At 35.9% G+C, this 20,942-nt stretch overlaps 1 protein-coding gene across 2 annotated transcripts in view; it reads left to right on the forward strand.

Moving 5' to 3' along the window:
- The window catches only part of NPHP1 (nephrocystin 1), a 68,633-nt gene that overhangs the window by 15,951 nt on the left and 31,740 nt on the right, over window positions 1-20,942 (forward strand). Inside the window, exons 3-11 of one of the 2 annotated variants that reach the window (XM_008008364.3) lie at window positions 31-91; window positions 1,170-1,294; window positions 9,795-9,987; window positions 11,221-11,322; window positions 14,601-14,707; window positions 15,029-15,071; window positions 16,618-16,705; window positions 18,056-18,150; window positions 19,493-19,621. In XM_008008364.3, the coding sequence (XP_008006555.3) occupies window positions 31-91; window positions 1,170-1,294; window positions 9,795-9,987; window positions 11,221-11,322; window positions 14,601-14,707; window positions 15,029-15,071; window positions 16,618-16,705; window positions 18,056-18,150; window positions 19,493-19,621 (943 nt within the window). The remainder of the gene's footprint in view (window positions 1-30; window positions 92-1,169; window positions 1,295-9,794; window positions 9,988-11,220; window positions 11,323-14,600; window positions 14,708-15,028; window positions 15,072-16,617; window positions 16,706-18,055; window positions 18,151-19,492; window positions 19,622-20,942) is intronic. The other variant, XM_008008365.3, reaches the window with a different exon arrangement.

Here is a 20,942-nt window from a genome sequence, read left to right on the forward strand (position 1 = left end):
TCAATGTATTTTCTTTTTTTTTAAATTTAGATGTATCCAGTTAAAGCAGGCAATAGATGAAAATAAAAATGCTCTTCAAAAATTAAGCAAAGTAAGTATTGAGGTTAATCATATTATTAAAACATCTCTTCTTATACAAGTATTTTTATTCAGTGGGAGTTAATTCAAGCTGGTAAGTTCCTGGGTTTACATTAGCAATGTAGTCTAACTGCAGCCAGTGCTGGGTTGCCAAACAGGGTTTCTAAGTCTGTGCTTGGGAGCAAAGCAAAATTCAAGGCTCCCACTACCGAAAAATGTTCAGCTTTGATGAACTCACCTGCTATTAAGGATTCAGACAATCCTGGAAGGAGCTATTTTTATTTTTGCATTTTGTGAGTTCTTTGTTTTACAGTTTAGAATTGTTTTTATTTTAATTTCTTCATGGGGAAATGTTGCATAGTCTGGCCCTGAGGGTAAATGGTAAAGAAGCTTCTTGTATCAAATGGCAACTCTGATATCAATGTCTCTGCAAAAATAGGAGGAATAGGAATTTAACCTTGACAATCCCTTCAGGATTTTTTTTGTCTTTTTGCATAAGCCTTGGCTACCCCTAGATGTCCAGGTCCGGAGACTCATGGAGCCTTTAAAGTGGAAGGCACCTGAAAGGCAGCTCTCCAGCTCTATATTACTCCCCTTTATTGCATCTGAGATATGTGGTCACTGAAGAGCTCATCCAAATTTCTCTAGTGGCACAAAACTTTTCAACTTAGGCTGTTTGAAAACCTAATTATTCCTGTTTTACAGGTGAGGAAATTGAAGCTCTCAGTGATGAAGCAGCCATGCCTCTTCTGTCAATAAGTGGCAGAACTTGGGATTGTGCCGTCTTATTGACCCTAAAGCCAATCTTCTGTCAGAATATATCTCTTACTGACTATGGAAGGTCTATAATACTTAGCAAGAAAATAAAACAAAAACCTAAAACAAGTGGCATAATTTTATTTTTTCAGTTGGTTTGCATTCCAACACAATCTCCTATTTCTTTTAAATCTAATTTATTTCGCTAAGATAGGTGTAATGTCACACTGATATTTACTTGTTTTTATAGCACTTATTGGAATTTTTTGTTGTTCTTTTGAAATTAGGAAATTGCAATTAATTTTTCAGTGAAACCGACCTATATTCTCTCATAGGCTGATGAATCTGCACCTGTTGCAAACTATAACCAGAGAAAAGAAGAGGAGCATACTCTTTTGGACAAGCTTACCCAACAACTGCAGGGCCTTGCTGTGACAATAAGTAGAAAAAATATAACTGAGTATGCTTCCTTTCTATCTTTCTTTTTTCTTTTTTAAGATATGTCACCAATAGCTTTAATGTTTAACTCAAAGACATGTAACAGTAGAGATGTAAACAAATGACACTAACAATGGAATCAGTCAACATTTATTTATTGTCTACAACAGAAGGTGTTAGATCCCATGAGAGATAGAAAGAAGTGTAAGTCATAGTCTCTGCCCTCAGGCAATTTATAATTTAGTTGAGGAAACAAAACAGAGATCTGAAAAACTAAATGGACAAATGTTAGAAAATAAAGATGATATATTTAATGTCAATGTCGATGTGTAAAAGGGAAATGATTTGGAATGTCTACTTGCATCGTTCTCCCTTTCATAAACATTCTTTAAAAATTTGAAGCAAAGACTGAGTGTGGTGGCTCATACCACAGTAATCCCAGCATTTTGGAAGGCTGAGGCAGGAGGATCACTTGAGGCCAGGACTTCAAGACCAGCCTGGACAATATAGTGGACCCCATCTCTACAAAACCCAAATTAGTCATGCTTGGTGGCATGTACATATAGTCCCAGCTACTTGGAAGGCTGAGGCAAGGAGGAGTGCTTGAGCCCAGAAGTTCCAGGCTGCAGTGAGCTATGATCACTTCAGTGCACTCCAGCCTGGGCAATGGAGTAAGACACTGTCTCTATTTAAAAAAAAAAAAAAAAAAATGGAAGCAGGGACATGCATTGTTTTTCTGCCAGAGTGTGTGTTAATAATAGCTTCTAAAAGTTGTAAAGAAGACTTACATATACAAGTTGAGTATTCCTTATCTGAAATGCTTGGGATCAGAAGTATCTTTAATTTTGGATTGTTTTGGATTTTGGAATACTTGCATGGTACTTATTGGTTGAGCATCCCTAATCTGGAAATCTACATTTTGAAAGGCTCCAATCAGCATTTCCTTTGAGTGTTATTTTGATGCTCCGAAAGTTTCAGATTTGGGAGTCTTTTGGATTTTCAGATTAGGGATACCAACCTGTATGAACAAACCCAATTTGTGGGAAGCAAAAGAAAAAAACCAGTTATTCAGACTCTTTCAGTGTTGTTCTCCAACCTTTATACTGTACCTGGGGAAAAAATGCTAAAGGTGATAGATGCGAGGATCTAGAATTTCCACCGATTCTTAGTACTGAGAATGGCAGAGTAGTTGGTATTGGACTTACCTTCCCACCATAAATGACTATAAAGTCTGGACAAAATATACAAAGTATTCGTTTGAAGCCATTGAGCATCTACCAAGCAGGGTTGATATTCTTGATATACGGAGACACATGAAGCGAATCCTACATTCACCTAGACTTTTTCCCTGGGAATAATTTAGGGGCTGTGGTGGAGGAAGGTAGATTCCAAGCAGGGAATAGTAGTCTTACTCAACTGAGGAGACAGAGATCACACTTTGGAGCTGCCCAGTTCACTGGGAGTTGTGGAGCAAGGTGCCATAGAGAGGAGGGAACTGCAGAGAAACAACCAGCAATCTGAAAGGTCTCCTGGGCTGTCTAGGGGCATGATGCCTGCGAGGCCTGGCAGAAAGTACCTGCTGGGAGACTGAGAGTTTAATGGATTCTGGAAATCATATGGTCCTGGAAAAACACTGAAGTTTGTACCTAGCTCTAGTAAAGAGACTTGGGAAATGCTTCAGGCATTTAATAGAGATCACAGATTAGGCGTAAAGAAAACACCCTGAGAGTAACAACCATGATCTAGGAATAAAGACAAAGCTGAAGTAGGTCTTCTGTAAAGGAGCCTAAAAGCAGACCTTATCAGAAACAAGATAATTTAACTGTGTAACATTAAATGAATTTAAAATTTCTTAGGGGAATCTAACATAATCCAAAGTCTGTAAGTGTGTCTTGTAATGTGTCCATCACAGTAACCAGTAATAAAAAAAATTAGAAATGCAAAAAGGCAGGGGAAAATACATGATCAATAAGTGACAAGTGATAAGATGGTCAATAAAAACAGACCCAGATATGATCCAGATACAGAGTTAGTTGACAAGGACTTCTAAATAATATGATTAATGTGGTAAAGAAAATAGAAGAAAAGATGAATGATATGGGAAATGGGTGTATTTTAAGAGAATTCAAGTATAGAAAAATCAAATGAACATTCTATAACTAAAAAATACAATTGATAAACTAATGGCTGAGAACTTCCAAAATCTGACTCAATGTATAGACTCAAAAATCTGGGAAATGTATTAAAATCAAGAGAATAAATAATCAGTAGCTCAGAGATGTGAGAATTAGCAAATGAGAACCATAAAACAACAATTTTTAATATGTTAAATAATTTATAGGAAAAGATAAGATGAATAGAGTGGAATCTTAAGCAGATGAACAGAAACTAATCAAGACCAAAATGAAAATTCTGGAGCTAAAAATATACAACATATGAAATAAATTTGCTGGGTGGTTTAACAGAAGATTGGATACAACAGAAGAAGGAAGGGATCAGTGAACACGAAGACAGCTTAAAACTTTTTCAAACTGATACGTAAAAATAAAAAAATGCAAAGACAAAACAGAATGTAAGAGAGAGGTGGGACACTGTTAAAAGTTATAACAGATTTGTAATTGAAGTCTCAGAAAAAGAGAGAGAATGAAGCACAAGAAATATTTAAAGAGATAGTGACTGAAAACATTTTAAAATTATGATCTAAGAGAGATATCAATCCACTGATCCAAGAATCTCAGGGAACCCCAAACAGAATCAATATAAAGAAACCCACACACAGGTACATCATAGCCAGACTACTGAAAAACCAAAGATAAATAGAAAATCTTAAAACCTGCCAAGGGAAAAAAGGAGACATTTAGAGACAAATGACAGAATCAGAGCTGACATCTTATGAGAAAAAATACAGGTCAGAAAACAATGCAGTAACATCTTGAAAACATTGAAAGAAGAAACTATCAACTCAGAATTCTGTATCCAGCAAAAGTATAAAAAATTAAAGTGAAATAAAGATATAGACATTTTCAGGCAAACAAAACCTGAGAAAATTTGTCAACTGATCTGAAGTATAAGAAATGTTAAAGGAAGTTCTTCCAGCTAGCAAACAATGATCTCATATGGAAATTTGAATCTTCAAAAAGGATTGAAGAAGATGGGTATGTAGGTACATATAAAAGCCTGTTTTTTTCATTTCTACATGCCTTTAAAAGACACTCGATTGTGTAAAGCAAAAGATATATTTGGGGATTTAAGATATCCAGTCGATTCTCATTATTTGCAATAGCTATGTTGTGTAAAGTTGCCATGAACACTTGATTAGTAAATACTAAACCATTACTCCTGGGGAAATACAGATTTAAGACTCCTGTGAGCCTCTGGTCACAATGTTCTTGTCAACTGAGTGACATACAACCTTGTGTTACTGTTTAAAGACATCTTATTTCATATATTTTATTGATTCATTGACATTGAATTCACACCAATGGCACTGTCACTCATGCATGAACAAGTCTTATCTAACACACTTATTTTCTCCAGAAGGTACATTATAGCCTTCTTGTGCTTAGGAATACCACACGGCTCTTCAGCACTATGTTTTGGAGCCATTTTAAACAACAAAATCACACACAATAAATAAATAAACAAACAAACAAAACCACCACAAAAGTGCAAAACGTGTGGCACTACATAGACTGCAAAAAAGGACACTTTCCTGTATGAGAGCTGAAAAAAAAAAGGCAGGTGTCACCATGTTCGACTTCAGTTGGGAATGTGTATGCCAGACAACTCAGTTTTTTTGCTGCTTTGTGTATGTCCACAAATGACCACAAAAGCACTGCGAGTGTTAATTGGGAGTTTACAAATAAAGTTTAGTGAGCCAATGAATTCACAAATACAGAATCTGCATGTTACAAGGACTGACTATATGTAGAAGGAAAATGTGACAGTAGCACAGCATAGCACAAAGGTTGGCAGGTCAATGGAATTATATTATTTATCTTAAAGTTGTTTTGTCTTTGGTGAAATGTGATATTTCAATTAGACTGATAAGTTAGGGATGCATATTGTAATACCTAAAACAATCGGTAACAAAATAATACAAAGAAGAGTGTAGTTAGTAAAACAACACAATAAAATGGAATTCTAAAAGTGATTTGATTAACCCAAAAAAGGCAAGAAAGGAGAAATAAAAAAAACAGATGAGACAAATAGAAACCAAATACTAATGTGGTTTCAATGCAGCCATTTGGATAGTTACATTAAATATAAATGGAGTAACACTCCAGTTACAATAAAGATTGTCAGATTAAATTTTTTTGACCCAAATATATACTATTTAGAAGAGAGACACTTCAGTATATACCATTATAGAGAGATTGAAAGTAAAGAACTGGAAAGAGACATTCCATGTTCTATAACAAAGATATTCTTTGTTCTATAACCAAAACAAAGGTGATATGGTTACAATAATACCAGATATTTAAGGCTAAAAGGAATTTGCTATTTAAGAAAGGACATTTCATAATGACAAAAGAAAGGGTCGATTCAGTGGGAAAAAAAATCTTCCTAAGTGTGTATGCATTTAGTAACATGGGTTCAAATGTATAAAGCAAAAGTTGCCAGAACTAAACAGAGCTAGATAATTCACAATCCTTAACCACCTTGATCTTACATGTATAGTGAAGCCTTTCTTAATGATAGGGATATATTCTGAGAAATGAGTCATTAAGTGATTTCATCATTGTACAGACACCATAGAATGTACTTGCACAAACCTAGAAGGTATAGGTTACCATCCACTTGGGTTATATAGTATAGCCTGTTGCTCCTAGGCTGCAAATTTGTACAGCACATTACTGTGCTGAATACTGTAGGCAATTAAATTGTAACACAATGCTGTAAGTATCTGTGTATCTAAACATATCCAAAAATAGGAAATGTACAGTAAAAATATGGTATTAGATTTATGGGACCATCATTGTATATGTGGCCCATTGTTGACTGAAACATTGTTGTGCAGCGCATGACTATATATGTATAGAACACAGCACCCAAGTAGGTATTATGTAAATACATACTCTTTTCAGTGCATCTGTAATATTAACCAAAATGAACCATATTGGACCATAAAGTAATTGTCACCAAATTTCAAAAGTTTGAAATTATGTAGTGTGTGTGTGTGTGTGTGTGTGTGTGTGTGTGTATATATATATATATTTTTTTTTTCCTTTGACGACTTGGAATGACATTAAAACCCAATGACAGAAAAATTATTTGAAATGACTACATGTGGCTGGGCACAGTGGCTCATGCCTGTAATCCCAGCACTTTGGGAGGCCAAGGCAGGCGGATCATGAGGTCAACAGATAGAGACCATCTGGCCAACATGGTGAAACCCCGTCTCTTCTAAAAGTACAAAAATGAGCTGGGCGTGGTGGCGCACACCTGTAGTCCCAGCTATTCGGGAGGCTGAGGCAGGAGAATTGCTTGAACCTGGGTGGCAGAGATTGCAGTGAGCCAAGATCACAGCACTGCACTCCAGCCTGGCAACAGAACGGGACGCTATCTCAAAAAAAAAAAAAGAAAAAAAAAAAAAAAGAAAAATTACTACATGTTTGCAGATTGTCATACACTTCCATATAAACCGTGATTCGAAGAAAATATAACAGTGGCAATTAGAAAATATTTGGAATGATAATAAAATCACTGTGGGTTGCAAGCAGCGTAGTGCTTAGAGGGAAAAATTCTATCTTTTGTTTGTTTGTTTTGGAGACAGGGTCTTTGTTACCCAGGCTGGAGTATAGTGGTGCAATCTCGGCTCACTGCAACATCCACCTCCCAGGCTCTAGTGATCCTCTCCACCTCCGCCTCCCCGAGTAGCTGAGACTACAGGTGTGTGCCACCATGCTTGGCTAATTTTTTAAATTTTTTGTAGAGGCAAGGTCTCACTATATTGCTCAGGCTGGTCTTGAACTCATGGGCTCGTGCAATCCTCCCACCTCAGCCTCCCAAAGTTCTGGGATTACAGGTGTGAGCCACCGCACCTGGCCAGAAATTTATATCTTTAGTTTGAATAAAAAGTTGAAAATCAATTACTAAAACATGCAACTTTAGAAGCCAGAAAAAGGACAACAAACCCAAGGAAAGCAGAAGGATGGAAATAATAAAAATAAAAGCAGAAAACAGTGAACAATAAACAGACCTACAGTAGGCAATATCAACAAAGCCAAACTGGTTCTTGGAAAATTAATTAAAAAGATAAATGGCTGGCATTACTGATCAAGAAAAGAGAAAGAGAAAAAAACAGAAATTAATACAGATTCTACAAGCATTGAAAAGATGCTATGAAGATACTTTGAACAACTTATGTGAATAAGTTTTAAATTTAGATAAAATCAGTTTCTTTAAAAAGAAAATGTACTAAAATTGAGACAAGATGAATAGACAATCTTAACAGTTCTACTAAAATATCTACTAAAGAAGTTGAATCTGTAATTAAAAGCCTTTCCACAGATTAAACTCTCAGGTAGCTTTACTGGTGAATTTATCGTAAACATTTAAGAAAGAAATAGTGCCAATATTACAAAATCGTTCTAGAGAACAGATAAAGAGGAAACACTTTCAAATCATTTTATAAGCTTTCAATAACACAAATATCAAAACCTGACAAGAACACTAGAAGAAAATTACAAGGCCCTCATGAACAGATGCACAAACTCAGTATAAAATATTAGCAAGTAAAATCTAGATGCATTTCAAAAGGGAAATACATCATGACCAAGTGGAACTTGTTCCAGAATGTAAGGTTGACTTAACATTAAAAAATCAATCATTGAAATGCACTACATTAATGAAGGAGAAAAAACGTATCAAGTTCACATTATTTTTGGCAACATTTTAGAATAATTGACCCATATAAAATATGTACAAAATAACTCCTAAAGAAGGAAAAGATACATTGAAAATCAATATGACATTTTATGGATTTTTTTATTCTTGTGGTATAAAAATGGTTGTTACATCCCTGTTTATGTTTTAGATCGCTGATTATTTTAAACAAAGTTAAGCTAATATTTCTTTTTATTCCAGAGCAAATCTTATATTTGACTAGTTTTATGGTTAATGATGTTCATTTGCATTAGTCTAAGTATTGTTTTCCCATTTTAAAGACAAACTTCTCTGATGTAAGCTTTAGGAGGGTAAAGATCTTGGTTTTGTTCATTGTTATAGCCCAAGCTCGTAGTGTCTGTCACACAGTAGGTACCCCCCAAAATTTAAACTTTGCTGAACGTTGAGTGAATAAATAAAAGAAAGATTTAGTGACGTGCCCAAGCTAACGTTATTTTGGCATTTCTCTCTTCTTCACCCTCCTATTCACCTCCTTTCTCTTCATCCCTATGCTGTTTTCTTAGTTCATAGTGTTGTCACTTCTGACTTTCAACAACCACCCTCACCTTTAGCCCTTCTTCTAATCTGTTCTCCACACTGTAGCTTTGTCTCCTTTCTAAAGTGGGAATCATGTCCTTCCCCTACTCATTTTTAGGGATGACTTTAAAGGTAAAGCTCACCTGGGCTACATTCTGCATACTTCTTTTCAGCCTCAACTCACACTCATTTTCCTCAAGCCTTGCCCTACCATTCGTGAGCTACTTGACGTTTCCTAATCTCAAATCTCCTTTCTGCTCTCCCTGCCCTTCCCTTCTACTCCCATTTTACCTGATTAATTCCATATCATCTCCCAAGACCTAATTAAAGCCTTTTCTGATTCCCATTCATGCGGCCTGGGTTAGGTGTCCCTCTTGTGTGATTGATTTCTTAGTATCCTGTGTATACCTCTACTCTAGTACCTATTGCACTATTTTATAATTCTCCATTTTCTAGATTGTCTCATTGCAAGCTCCTTGAGGATGGAGAATCATGTCTGGTTTACCTTTGTGTCCACTGTGTGTCTCTCTGACACGGAAATTGACCTACAGCATCAGTGTCGTCGTCATAACTGACTTTTATGGAAAGCTTGCTATGGGCAAGCACTGTTCTAAACAGTTTGCAAGTAGTAACTCATCTTAATCCTCATGACAACCTTAGGAGGCAGGTTCTATTATTATCTCCACTTTACCAATGAGAAATGAAGAGCTTAAAAGAAGCCTACTCAAGGTCATCCAGCAAAGAGGGAATAGAGCCAGAATTTAAATTTAGCAGAGCCTGTGCTCTAAATACTTCATAATAATGCTTGAACAGCATTTGCTTAATGGACGAATCCAAGACTTGAATTCGAGTCTCCTGGCCTCAAGTCCGGTGATGCCCTGCCATCTCACATACCTGACTCAGCTCCCTCTCTGCCTCAGTCTCTCCAGGCACACCTTCTTAGCTAGTTGGTAGAAACTGTTCATTGTATTTTCCCTTATTTCTTTTATTTGCCAGTCCAAATATGGGATATTCATGTACATTTAGAATTAATGCTCATAGCTGGTCTGTTCTTATATGTTATTTCAAGTAGTCGTACTCAGAAACACTTTTTGTAGAGTTGGGGCACCTACTGAACAAGAGGAAGACAGTGAAAGTGAAGAAAGTGAAGACAGTAGTGAGGAGGAAGAAGATACAGAGGAGGAAGAGGAAGAGAAAGAGGAAAATGAATATCACAATCAATCAACCGGTGAAGAATACATCGCTGTTGGAGATTTCACTGCTCAGCAAGCTGGAGATCTTGCATTTAAGGTAGGTAGAATAAGACTGAAACCTTATCTAAGGATCAGTGTCCATACCGAACAGAATAAGAAAACTCTGCCTGTACAGCTGTATTACAGATTCTCAAAGTGAAATTTTTTAACGTTCTATTTAAATAAGTAATAATTATGATTTACAAGCAGTAGTAATATGAGATTGTGTTACTAAAGTTACCTCCTCTAAATAGGTTTTTGAAAGTGGCTTTAATGTTGAGAATTCCTAACTTAGGGGTAAAATTTTATAATTTGTTGTTGAATGTCACATGTATAAATTCATTCAAGTGAGTTAGGCAATGTCCATAGGTGGAGGTAGAAGGGAGTACTTCCTGCCGTTTTGTAGCAGTCTTTCCTGTTAGCTTAGATATGAGAGGGGCTTGCGTCCATACTTGCTTGGCCTGGGCATAAATATGTGGCAGGTGGGACAGAACAATAAAGTTGTGATTTTTTAAGTTGTGATTTTGAGCCTGTGTTTTTTGCTAGAGAAATGAGTCAAAGAAATTTAAGTGAATATATGAATTTTGGTTCTTATATTAAACTTCAAAGTTTAGTAACTGATTAATAATAAAATACGTAAGAATATTATGCAAATAATTATATAGTTTAATTTATTGATTTTTTTTTCAAATTCTTCTGGAAAATGGCATCAATGTTAGACAATAATGTGTATTTTAAGAAAGTGTTTGCTTTTGTAGTGTCCTCAGGGGTGGAAATGCTTTTGTCTTCAAAGATACTTTATTTTTTTAAAGAGCGAGTGTTATTCAAAACATATCTGGTGAATTAAGTGGGTAATTGCATTCAGTAAATACTATCTTTGCTCAAATATAGGGTTTAACTTTAATGGAATTGATTTTCTTTGGGAATGTATATGCTGCTTCTGAAAGACACTTTTCCAGAGATATTACAACATTAAAAAATATTTTACACAGTAATCGAACTTTTGGAGTAAGTTTGGGACCTTAAAAATGATTGTGAAAAATGGTTTCCATTTGCATAAATGGTTCAAGTGTATGATAGGTAACCAAAAGGAATGATCCATTAAATGATGTTACTTTTATGGTTTTAGGTGAGTTAGGCAGAATACATAGGGGTTGGGTGATAGGGAAGTTTTTGATAAATATTGGATTAAAAAATTTTGCCTTTTTTTCAGCACTTATTTTGAATCATTGGTAATGATATAGACTCATGATTATTGAATTTTATTTAAAATGTTTTGTTTTGCTTTAAGAAAGGGGAAATTCTCCTTGTAATTGAAAAAAAACCTGATGGTTGGTGGATAGCTAAGGATGCCAAAGGAAATGAAGGTCTCGTTCCCAGAACCTACCTAGAGGTTAGTCTTGGTTTATGCTTTCCTTTTCTAAAACTTTTTTTTTTTCTCTTTTAATAAAACATTTAGCTGTGTTCTTTTGTCAGTTGACTAGTGAATGACTTGAGATATAGAATTTGCTTTAATTTTGGAGGGACAGGACCTGGGGAAAACATGGTGTGTTAATGGTCCTGGGGACCTGTGAAGTGCTCTTAGGCATTTGAGCCCTGGAACGTGATCTCACAGTGAGGGGATGCTTTGTGGATTAATGCTGATCATAACAAATACTAGGTCTCTATTGTTTATTGTGAAACATAACCACAGTTAACTTTGTGTTAACTTCCACAAATACGTGATCCCCTTACTAAAATGTGAACATACTATACACGTGTGTTCCTAGCTTATATTTTCTTGTTTCATAAAATAACATAGTCATTTTCTGTGCCAAGATACGTAGATTTCTGTCTGGATCAGCACCGTCCAATAAAACTATGATGCAAACCACACATGTAATTTAAATTTTTCAGTAGCCACATTGAGATATCTTTTTGCTGACACCACTTCTTAAACCAAGTATGTGGTTTTTCTCTGACACCATATGTGTTACTACATCAGTTCTTCTACACCAACCAGTGTCAGCAATTCAATTTCATTCTGATGCTAATGCCTGGAGCTAGCACAGACCCCCACAGGTTAAAGGCTCAGTCTCACAAGACTGCTGCCCACTTCCGTTGCCAGTCACAAGTCCCAGGAACCACCCGTACTTCTGACTGACTGGCTATACATTCACCAGTTCCAACACCCTCACCTCAGGGGTTCAGTAATTTACTAGAATAATTCACAGAACTTAGGAAAACACTTTCCTTGCATTTACCAGTTTATTATAAAAGGATACAACTCAGGAACAGCCATAGAGTGAGGTATTGGTGGGGGGTGGCCGGCATGCCCTCTCTGGGCCTTCCACCTTCCCAGCACTTCGCTGTGTTCACCATCCTGGAAGCTCCTGGAACCCCATCATTTAGGGGTTTTTTCTGGAGGTTTCATTAGTCGTATTAGCTAAATAATTAGCAATTGGTGATTAACTCAGTCTCCAGCTCCTGTCCCCTCTTCGAAGGTTGGAGGGTGGGGCTGAAAGTTCTAACCTCTAATACCTGGGTTGGTTTTTCTGGTAACCTGTCCCCTTCCTGAAGCTGTTTAGGTGCCCACCTAGAGTTAACCTCATTAGCATAAACTCAGGAGTGACTGAAAGGGACTCCTGATGAATAAGAAAACATACTTCTATCGTTCAGGAAATTCCAAAGATTTTGGGAGCTCTGTGCTGGGAACCAGTGACAAAGAACAAACATATTTTTCATTACACACATTTTTAAAAAGTAAAAAGAAACAAGTAGAATTATTTTTAATAATATATTTTATATTATCCAGTATATCAAAAATACTATTTTGACATATAATCAATATTTTAAAATATTGAGTCATTTTGCTTTTTTAACATTAAGTTCAAAATCCAGTGTGTGTTTTACATTTACAGCACTTCTCAGTTTGGACTAATTTCAAGAGCTTACTAGCTACACGTGGCCAAAGGGCTATTGTATTACATAGGGCAGGTCTAGATCATCTTTTTCTACGGCAGCAAGTCTTCTAATCTCATTTAGATGGTCATTTAAGTTGTTTCCAACCTATACACTATCGATTATGTTGCAAAGAACATGGGCTTAGCATCCGCTGCCAGTTACAGAAAGATCCCCCAAAAAAGTAGCTTAAATAAGGTAGAAGCGTATTTCTCTCAAGCGTAAAAGTGTGGAGAAAGGCAATCAAGAATTGGTTAAGATCCTATCCAACATTTTATCCTGTTTCTGATGTGAGGCTGCTTCTCCTAGAGTTATCTCTTTAGTTTTAAGTCAGCTGCTGGATCTTTTAAGAATTCCAAGGAGTAAAAGGGGAAAGAAGTCAAAAGACATAAGCTGCTGCCTTTTTAAAAAGGTTTCTTGGAAGTTACACAGAAAACCTTCAATTGTTGCTCATTGACCAGCATTTAGTTCTCTGGCAACACTCAGCTGCAAGGAAGTCTTGGAAAATGTAGTCTTTTAACTGGATCATTGTTAAATCAGGGATTTTGTTTGAAAGAGGAGGTGGGGAATAGGTGGTAGCCAGCCGGCAACTTGTGTTGCCATCAAGTCTGCGTGCATATCTTTGCACACTTGCCTGATTATCCCCTTAGATAAATTCCTAGATGTTCGTCACTGTTCAAAGGGTTTACACCTTTATATTTGGATTTCTTTTTCCAATTTGCCTTTTAGAGAAGTTATGCCGATTTGTACTCCCACCTCTAACAATCAGAGAGTGCTGTTTCCTCACACATTTGCCAGTGATGGCTGTTACCAGTCTTTAAAATTTTTGCCAATATGACCACCAAAAAAAGTGTCATTAGTGGTTTTATGTGCATTGACTGTACTCCTAATGAGGTTAAGCATCATCTCATATGCTTTATGACCATTTGTGTATCTTCTTTGCGAATGGCCCTTTCGGTTTTCTTTATTGATACATAGTATTTTTGTATTTGTGTGAGTACTTTTTACTTGTATGGACTGGGTAATGATCAAGTCAGGGTATTTGAGATTCCCATCAACTTGAGTGCTTATCATTTGTATGTGTTGGTACCTTTTCAGTTCTTTTGGATATTTTTTTCTAAGGGATTTAAAAAACTCTTTCATTGATTTCTAAGAGCTTTTATAATATTTTAATAATAAGGATATTAATCCTTAGATATTTGTGTGAGCTATTTTCTTTTTTTCCCCTCAGGATATGCTTAAGTTATGTGTTACGTATTTTCTTTGTTGACTTTAGGTCGTGTTTATTTCTTACATAGCTAAATCTGTGTTTCCACTTACGATTTTTGATTTTGGTATCACGATTGGAAAGGGCTTCCCCATCTCTAGATTGTTTTATTCTAATGCTTTTATATTTCTTTTATTTTTATCTTTACTTCTTTTCTTTTTTATTTGAGTAAATTCCATCTGGAATTTATTTTGATTAAACTTGCTGTCTATCTCAGTTATTTTTTGAAATAGCGAAGTTATTAACCATGTGTTGAAAATTTATTTCCCACTGAGTTTTATCATATATACTAAATTTCCATCTATGCTCGAGGTTTTCTAAAAGTACTAATGCTTTTGTTTTTTCTTTTTAAACAGAAAAGCTTGTTTTTGTTTTTACTGGAGGTTTAGGTGGCAGTACTGGTATTTTTATTGGTTGTTTTTTGCATTACTTAAAAAGCACTTCACATTTCAATGTCTTTTTAGCCTTATAGTGAAGAAGAAGAAGAAGGCCAAGAATCAATTGAAGAGGGCAGTGAAGAAGATGTAGAGGTGGTGGATGAAACAGCAGATGGAGCAGAAGTTAAGCAAAGGTACAAAAGTGGGAAAGGATATCAAAGTAGGTTTAGGAAACATTTTATTTGTTTATTTTTACTGTTATAAATAATTCAATACTTTCTTGAAATGGAGACAACTTGTACCTGGAGAACTTTTCATACTATTGTCTGCTTAAAGATCATTACTATTTTAATTTTGTAATTATTTTTAATACATTTAGTTCTACCTTGTTTTCATCTGGAAACTGTTAGGTTTTCAAAACATACTGATGATTATAAACTGTGATTAAAGAAGTTCCCCAGTTGAGTGAACAGGCATAACCTGACCTGACTCACTTTGCTATTTTGTCTCCCCAGAACTGATTCCCACTGGAGTGCTGTTCAAAAAGCGATCTCAGAGGTGGGTATCTTCTGTCTTAGTAATGGTGTCTTGTTTTGTTACCTAATAGCTCTGATGCGAAACAGTATGGAGACTGTGGAAGATAGCAATGGATCTGAAACGGGGTTCAGGACATGGAATGTACAGAGCAGAGGATGTATATTTCTTTCTGGTTTCTAAGCCTGTGCTCCAAATAACATTTTTCATTAGTTTTTTTAATACAAAAAGAACAGATAATCTTATTCATGGTGTCACTTGAGGGCTTGGAAACATTCTCATTGATCCTGCTTTCCTATCATTTGAGTGGAAACAGATGTTAAATTTTGATTACGATTTGAAAAATCCTGAAAGGCTTTAATAAAAAGTAAGAAATTGGCCAGGCATGGTGACTCACACTGGTAATCCCAACATTTTGGGAAGCTGAAGCCGGAGGATCACTTGAGGCCAGGTATTCAAGACCAGCTTGAGCAACATAATGAGACCCTATCCTACAAAAAAATAAGAAAAATTAGCCGGGTGTGGTGGCTCGTGCCTGTAGTCCCAGCTACTCGGGAGGCTGAGGTGGGAGGATCGCATGAGCTTGGGAAGTCAAGTCTATAGTGAGCTGTGATTGTGCCACTGCACTCCAGAGCATGAGTGACAGAGCAAGACCGTGTCTAAAAAAAAAAAAGTAATTAATTAAATTTTTTTAAAGGAAGAAATGATCTATAATTCTGTCATTAAAAAAAAAAAAAAATTACAGGCCGGGCACAGAGGCTCATGCCTGTAATCCCAGCACTTTGGGAGGCCAAGGCAGGTGGATCACCTGGGGTCAAGAGTTCAAGACCAACCTGGTCAACACGGGAAACCTCGCCTCGACTAAAAATACAAAAATTAGCTGGGTGTGGTAGCGCATGCCTGTAGTCCCAGCTCCTGGAGAGGCTGAGGCAGAATTGCTTGAACCTGGGAGACGGAGGTTGCAGTGAGCCGAGAATACGCCACTATACTCCAGCCTGGGCGACAGAGCGAGACTCCATCTCAAAAAAAAAAAAAAAAAATTACATAGCCAAATGAAAATTCTCCTCCTCAAACTCATAAGTAATCACCATTAACAATTTAGTAAGTATCCTTCCTGACCTTTTTCTTTACTTATTACGTATAAGTACATGCTTGTATGTGTGAGGGTGTGTGTCTATGAGTTGTGTGTTATGTGTATACGAAAAGAATCCATTAATTCTTCAGTGCGTATGATTTGCCAATAGACATTAACTTACCTGTGAAATGGAAGCACAGGGTGGAGCAGGACAGAAGCAGGGACTTTTTGATAAGGGTGTACTTGAAGCAGCTGCTCCGGAACACAGAGCTCTGCGTGCTGGGCACCATGTGGGGCTTAGGTCCTTAGGAGAGGCCAGGCTGCTGTGATGGCATCCTCTCAGGAATTTGGAGCCAAGTCGTATTATTCCACTAAAGTCCGTATGTTTATATTTTTCTTTTTTGGGTTATAGTTACTCTAGTGATAAAGAGAAAGTATTATAGAGATGCGGAAACATGACTGAAAACAAATCCATTTTGACGTTACTATCTTCAGCAGATAAACACTGTTGATGTGTTAACCACGATGGGAGCTATTCCTGCAGGGTTCAGGCCTTCCACACTCTCGCAGCTTCTGGAAGAAGGTAACGTGTGGCTATCAGCCACTGCAGTCTTTCAGCAAAGCAGTCAAAATCCACGTCTAATTTTTCTATCACAGGCAAAACACATTGTTGAAAAAGATGTTGAGTCTCACATCTCTTTGGTGCTCATCTTTTCCTCATCCTTCCCATGACAGTGAGGAAAGATCCCTGATCCTATCAGAGGCCAGTGTGTTTACCAGTGCTCTGGGTTCCAGCCGCTTTCTTTTTTTAAAAAATGTGACTCCTTTAATTTTCAGTCCTTTCCTGTGTCTTTAGCTGACCCACCTTCCCCTCATGGGTTCATTCCCTTATCTGTAATATCAGCACACCTAATTCCTCCCACCTTTAAGGATCAGCCCCTTGAATCCTATCCAATTCTAGCCAAAACCTCCTTTTCTCTGATCTTCCAAGCAAGACTTTTCCAAAGAATTATCTCCATTTGGAATTTTCATTTTCCTTACTCATTCTTGGCTTTCCCTGTACTTGGCAACTTCTGTCTATAAGCTCATTTTAAAGAGGAATCATGCTGAGGGTCAAGGAGTGTCCTGTATACCCTGAGTTGTTGAGCTGTCATGGAAGGGCTGCTTTGAGGTTGCCTCTGCTGGGAAGGTTCTTCGCAGCACTCCCTAAATTCCCATCTTCTCATCCTTCAGGTCTCAGGGTAAATTCTGCCTTCCTAGAGATGCCTGCCTTGAGTAATGTGGGTTTCCTCTACTCTCATTCATGTGAACACCTTTATAGCTCTAAGTCCTCTAATAATTATTTGATTTATTTGCTTGTCTACTTATTTTCTAAAAAAAAATTTTTCTCCCATTCAACTGTAAACTATGGAGGGCAGGGGACATGTCTCTGATTTATCTTTGTATATCTAGAACCTGGTGTAGTATCTGGCAAGAGTAGAAACTCAAAAATTATTTCTTGAATGGATAAGTGATGTTATTATAAGTATTATTCATGACTAAAGCATGGAAGAAGAGCATAAAATGCTTATGTGTTGAGAAGTAAAACTAATGACTATGTATTTTTTCTAAAGTCTCCAAAAAGTGGTTACAGATTTCTGCATTTTACAGAAATATTTGAATAAATCATTGTCATCATGGGGCATATTATTGACCTAAAAGTCTTTCTTAAAGGTACTTTAAGATGATCTTTTATGTGTTTGTATCTGTAAGTTTCGTACTGTTGTTTTTATGCATAAATCCATATTGGTGCTTCTATTTTGGAAAGCAAGTTCTTAGTAAGCAGCGTGGCATTTTGGAAGTGCCTGTACTCTAGTTCATAGCATAACATTATGGATTTTTGATTTTGAGTTTCTTTCTTTGTAAGAAAATTAAGAAAAAATGATTTTTTCAGGGAATCAATTTCGAGCAAGTTACTTCCTACAACCAGAGCTCATGCCTTCACAACTGGCCTTCAGAGATCTGATGTGGGATGCTACAGAAGGCACTGTAAGTATAGTTACTATCAGTAAAACTGTAACTCTTCCAGATTTTGTCATGGTTGCAAGTAGACAACATGTTAATTGACTAATGCATTATGAAAAACAAAAAAAAATTGATTCTCTATGATAATTTTGAAATAGTGATATTTTTATAACTAAGGCAGAATTTGGACTTGCTACCTTGACTTTATCTTGTTTCTCTTCTCCATTGCATTCTTCTCATTGTTAGAAAGGAAATAATACTAGGTTTCTATCTTAATCACTCTTTGCCTCAATTTCTTCATCTGTAAAAATGGAGTAATAGTAATGCTTCCAACATAGAGTTATTTTGAAAATTATGTGTGTGAAGGGTTTTGAATAATGCCTGGCATATGAAAAGAACTCAGTAGATGTTAGCCAGTGTTATCATTTATAGTAGTAGCAGTAGTAGTAGTATTTTTGAGGCAGGTCTCCCTCTGTCACCCAGGCTGAAGTACAGTGGTGTGATCATGGCTCACTGTAACCTCAAACTCCTGGGCTCAAGCGACCCTCCCACTTCAGCCTCCTGAGTAGCTGGGCCACCGGCCTACACCACCATGCCCAGGTAATTTTTGTATTTTTGGTAAAGATGGGTTTTGCCTCGTTGCCAGGCTGGTCTCAAACTCCTGAGCTCAAGCAATCTGCCCTCTTCTCCCTCCCAAAGTGCTAGGATTACAAGTGTGAGCCACTAGTCCCAATCTAAGTTATGCAAATGAAAAGGCTTATGACTATAAAGCAGAATGTAAAGTTTAATTGAAGCTGTTCTTAAAAAATAAAAAATCAGAATGCCAATTTATTTACTCATAATCTGAATTATACCTATGAAGTAGATCTGAATAAATACATCAAATAGTGCATTCTTTCTGTTAAAACACCTATTAAGAAACTAAGGAACAATGTAGATAATTGCTTGAAATAAAAAATAGTGGGATAATCTTAATACCAGGTGGCATTGGTTTTATGCTGTGTTAGCCTTCTGCACTTACCCACATTCTGTGGGAATGAACCTGGGGACTGGAATACAGTGATTCTATAGTCAGATCATATACATTTTACCTGCTAATATTTATTGTTCCTTTCATCACAGTTTTTAAGTATTTAAGAAAAATGCAAATATTTCAAATGTAACTCTATGAAAAATTTACCTAAAATGACTGATTTTAATTTTCAATGAACTTTTATTTAATTTTATTGAAACTTTTATTGTGTATATATAAATTTTTTTCTTTTTTAAAAATTCTGTATACATTTTCGTAAGCTGAATTTACAAAAGACAGATTTGTGTTAGAAATCATAAAAATAAACTCTTTTATAACTAATTTTTCTTTTAGATTAGGTCAAGACCAAGTCGTATTTCATTGATTCTGACATTATGGAGCTGTAAAATGATTCCTCTTCCAGGAGTGAGCATACAGGTTCTCAGCAGACACGTACGCCTCTGTCTGTTTGATGGTAATAAGGTAAGCTTACTGAGAAGTAAATCAATTCATACTAGGATTATGGAGAAACATTTCCTTAGAGTCTTTTCCATTCAACTCCTCCCCAATTCCTAAGAGAGTATTTTTTACCTAGTACCAAAGAAAAGTTTGAATGACTCTTCAAAAAATTCATTTTTTAAATGAGATACAGGTTAAACAGTACTTAGATGGAAATTTATAGTTTTAATTGCATATATTAGAAAAAAAGATAAAAGATTTAAAGTCAGTGATCTAAGCTAGCAAATCAAGAGGCTAGAAAAAGAAGAGTGAGTTAAACCTGAAGAAAGTAGAAAGTAGAAAATAATACAGATGAGAGTAGGAATTAATGAAATAGAAAACAGATGAACCAAAGAGAAAATTTTAAAAAAGACAAAAGTTGATTCTTTGAAAACATTAATAAAACTGAAAGATGCATAGTGAGACTATCAAGACATTTTTTAAAAAGTAAAAGAAAACAAACTATTAACATCTGATACGGAAATAGAGACATTATCACAGATCCTTCAGACATTAAGAGGCCAGTAAGGAGATACTATAAACAGCTTTATACCAGTAAATTTGATAACATTGATGAAATAAATAAATTCCTGGAGAACCATAATTTACTGAAACTGGCATAAGAAGAAATAGAAAATGTGAATAACCTCAGTTAAAGAAATTAAACCTATAATTTAAAAAAAATCTTCCCACAAAGAAAACTTCAGGCCTAGGTGGCTTCACTTGTGAATCTCTTCAAACATTTAAAGGAGAAATAATACCAATCTGATACAAATTCTTCCAAGGAACAGATGAAGGAGAAATGCTTCCCAACTTATTTCATAAGGCCAGAAAAAACATGACCCCAAAATATGACAAGACATTACAAGAAAGGAAAATTACCAGATCGTATCCTTCATAAATATAGAAAGTAAAATTCTAAACAAAATATTATTAAATTGAATCTAGCAATATATAAAAAGAACATGACCAATTGGGGTTTATTTCAGAAATTCAAATGTACTTGCCTGGGTAGTCACATTTAACATTTGAAAATCAATCATTATAATTTGCTGTAAGAAAAATCATATGATCATCTTAAGAGATAAGGAAAAAGCATTTGACACATTTCAACACCCGTTTATGATTTTTGAAAAATTTTCTACAAACTAGGAATAGAAGGGAGATTTCTCAAATTGATAAAATGCAACAAGAAAAAACCTAAAACTAGCATTATCATACTTAACAGTGAAATACTGAACACTTGTTTCCTAAAACCAGAAACAAGTCAAAGATATCCAAAAAATAAAAAGATAACTCAGTTTTC

This window comes from Chlorocebus sabaeus, chromosome 14 (assembly GCF_047675955.1).
Source record: "Chlorocebus sabaeus isolate Y175 chromosome 14, mChlSab1.0.hap1, whole genome shotgun sequence".
In the NCBI taxonomy this organism is placed as follows: Eukaryota; Metazoa; Chordata; class Mammalia; order Primates; family Cercopithecidae; genus Chlorocebus; species Chlorocebus sabaeus.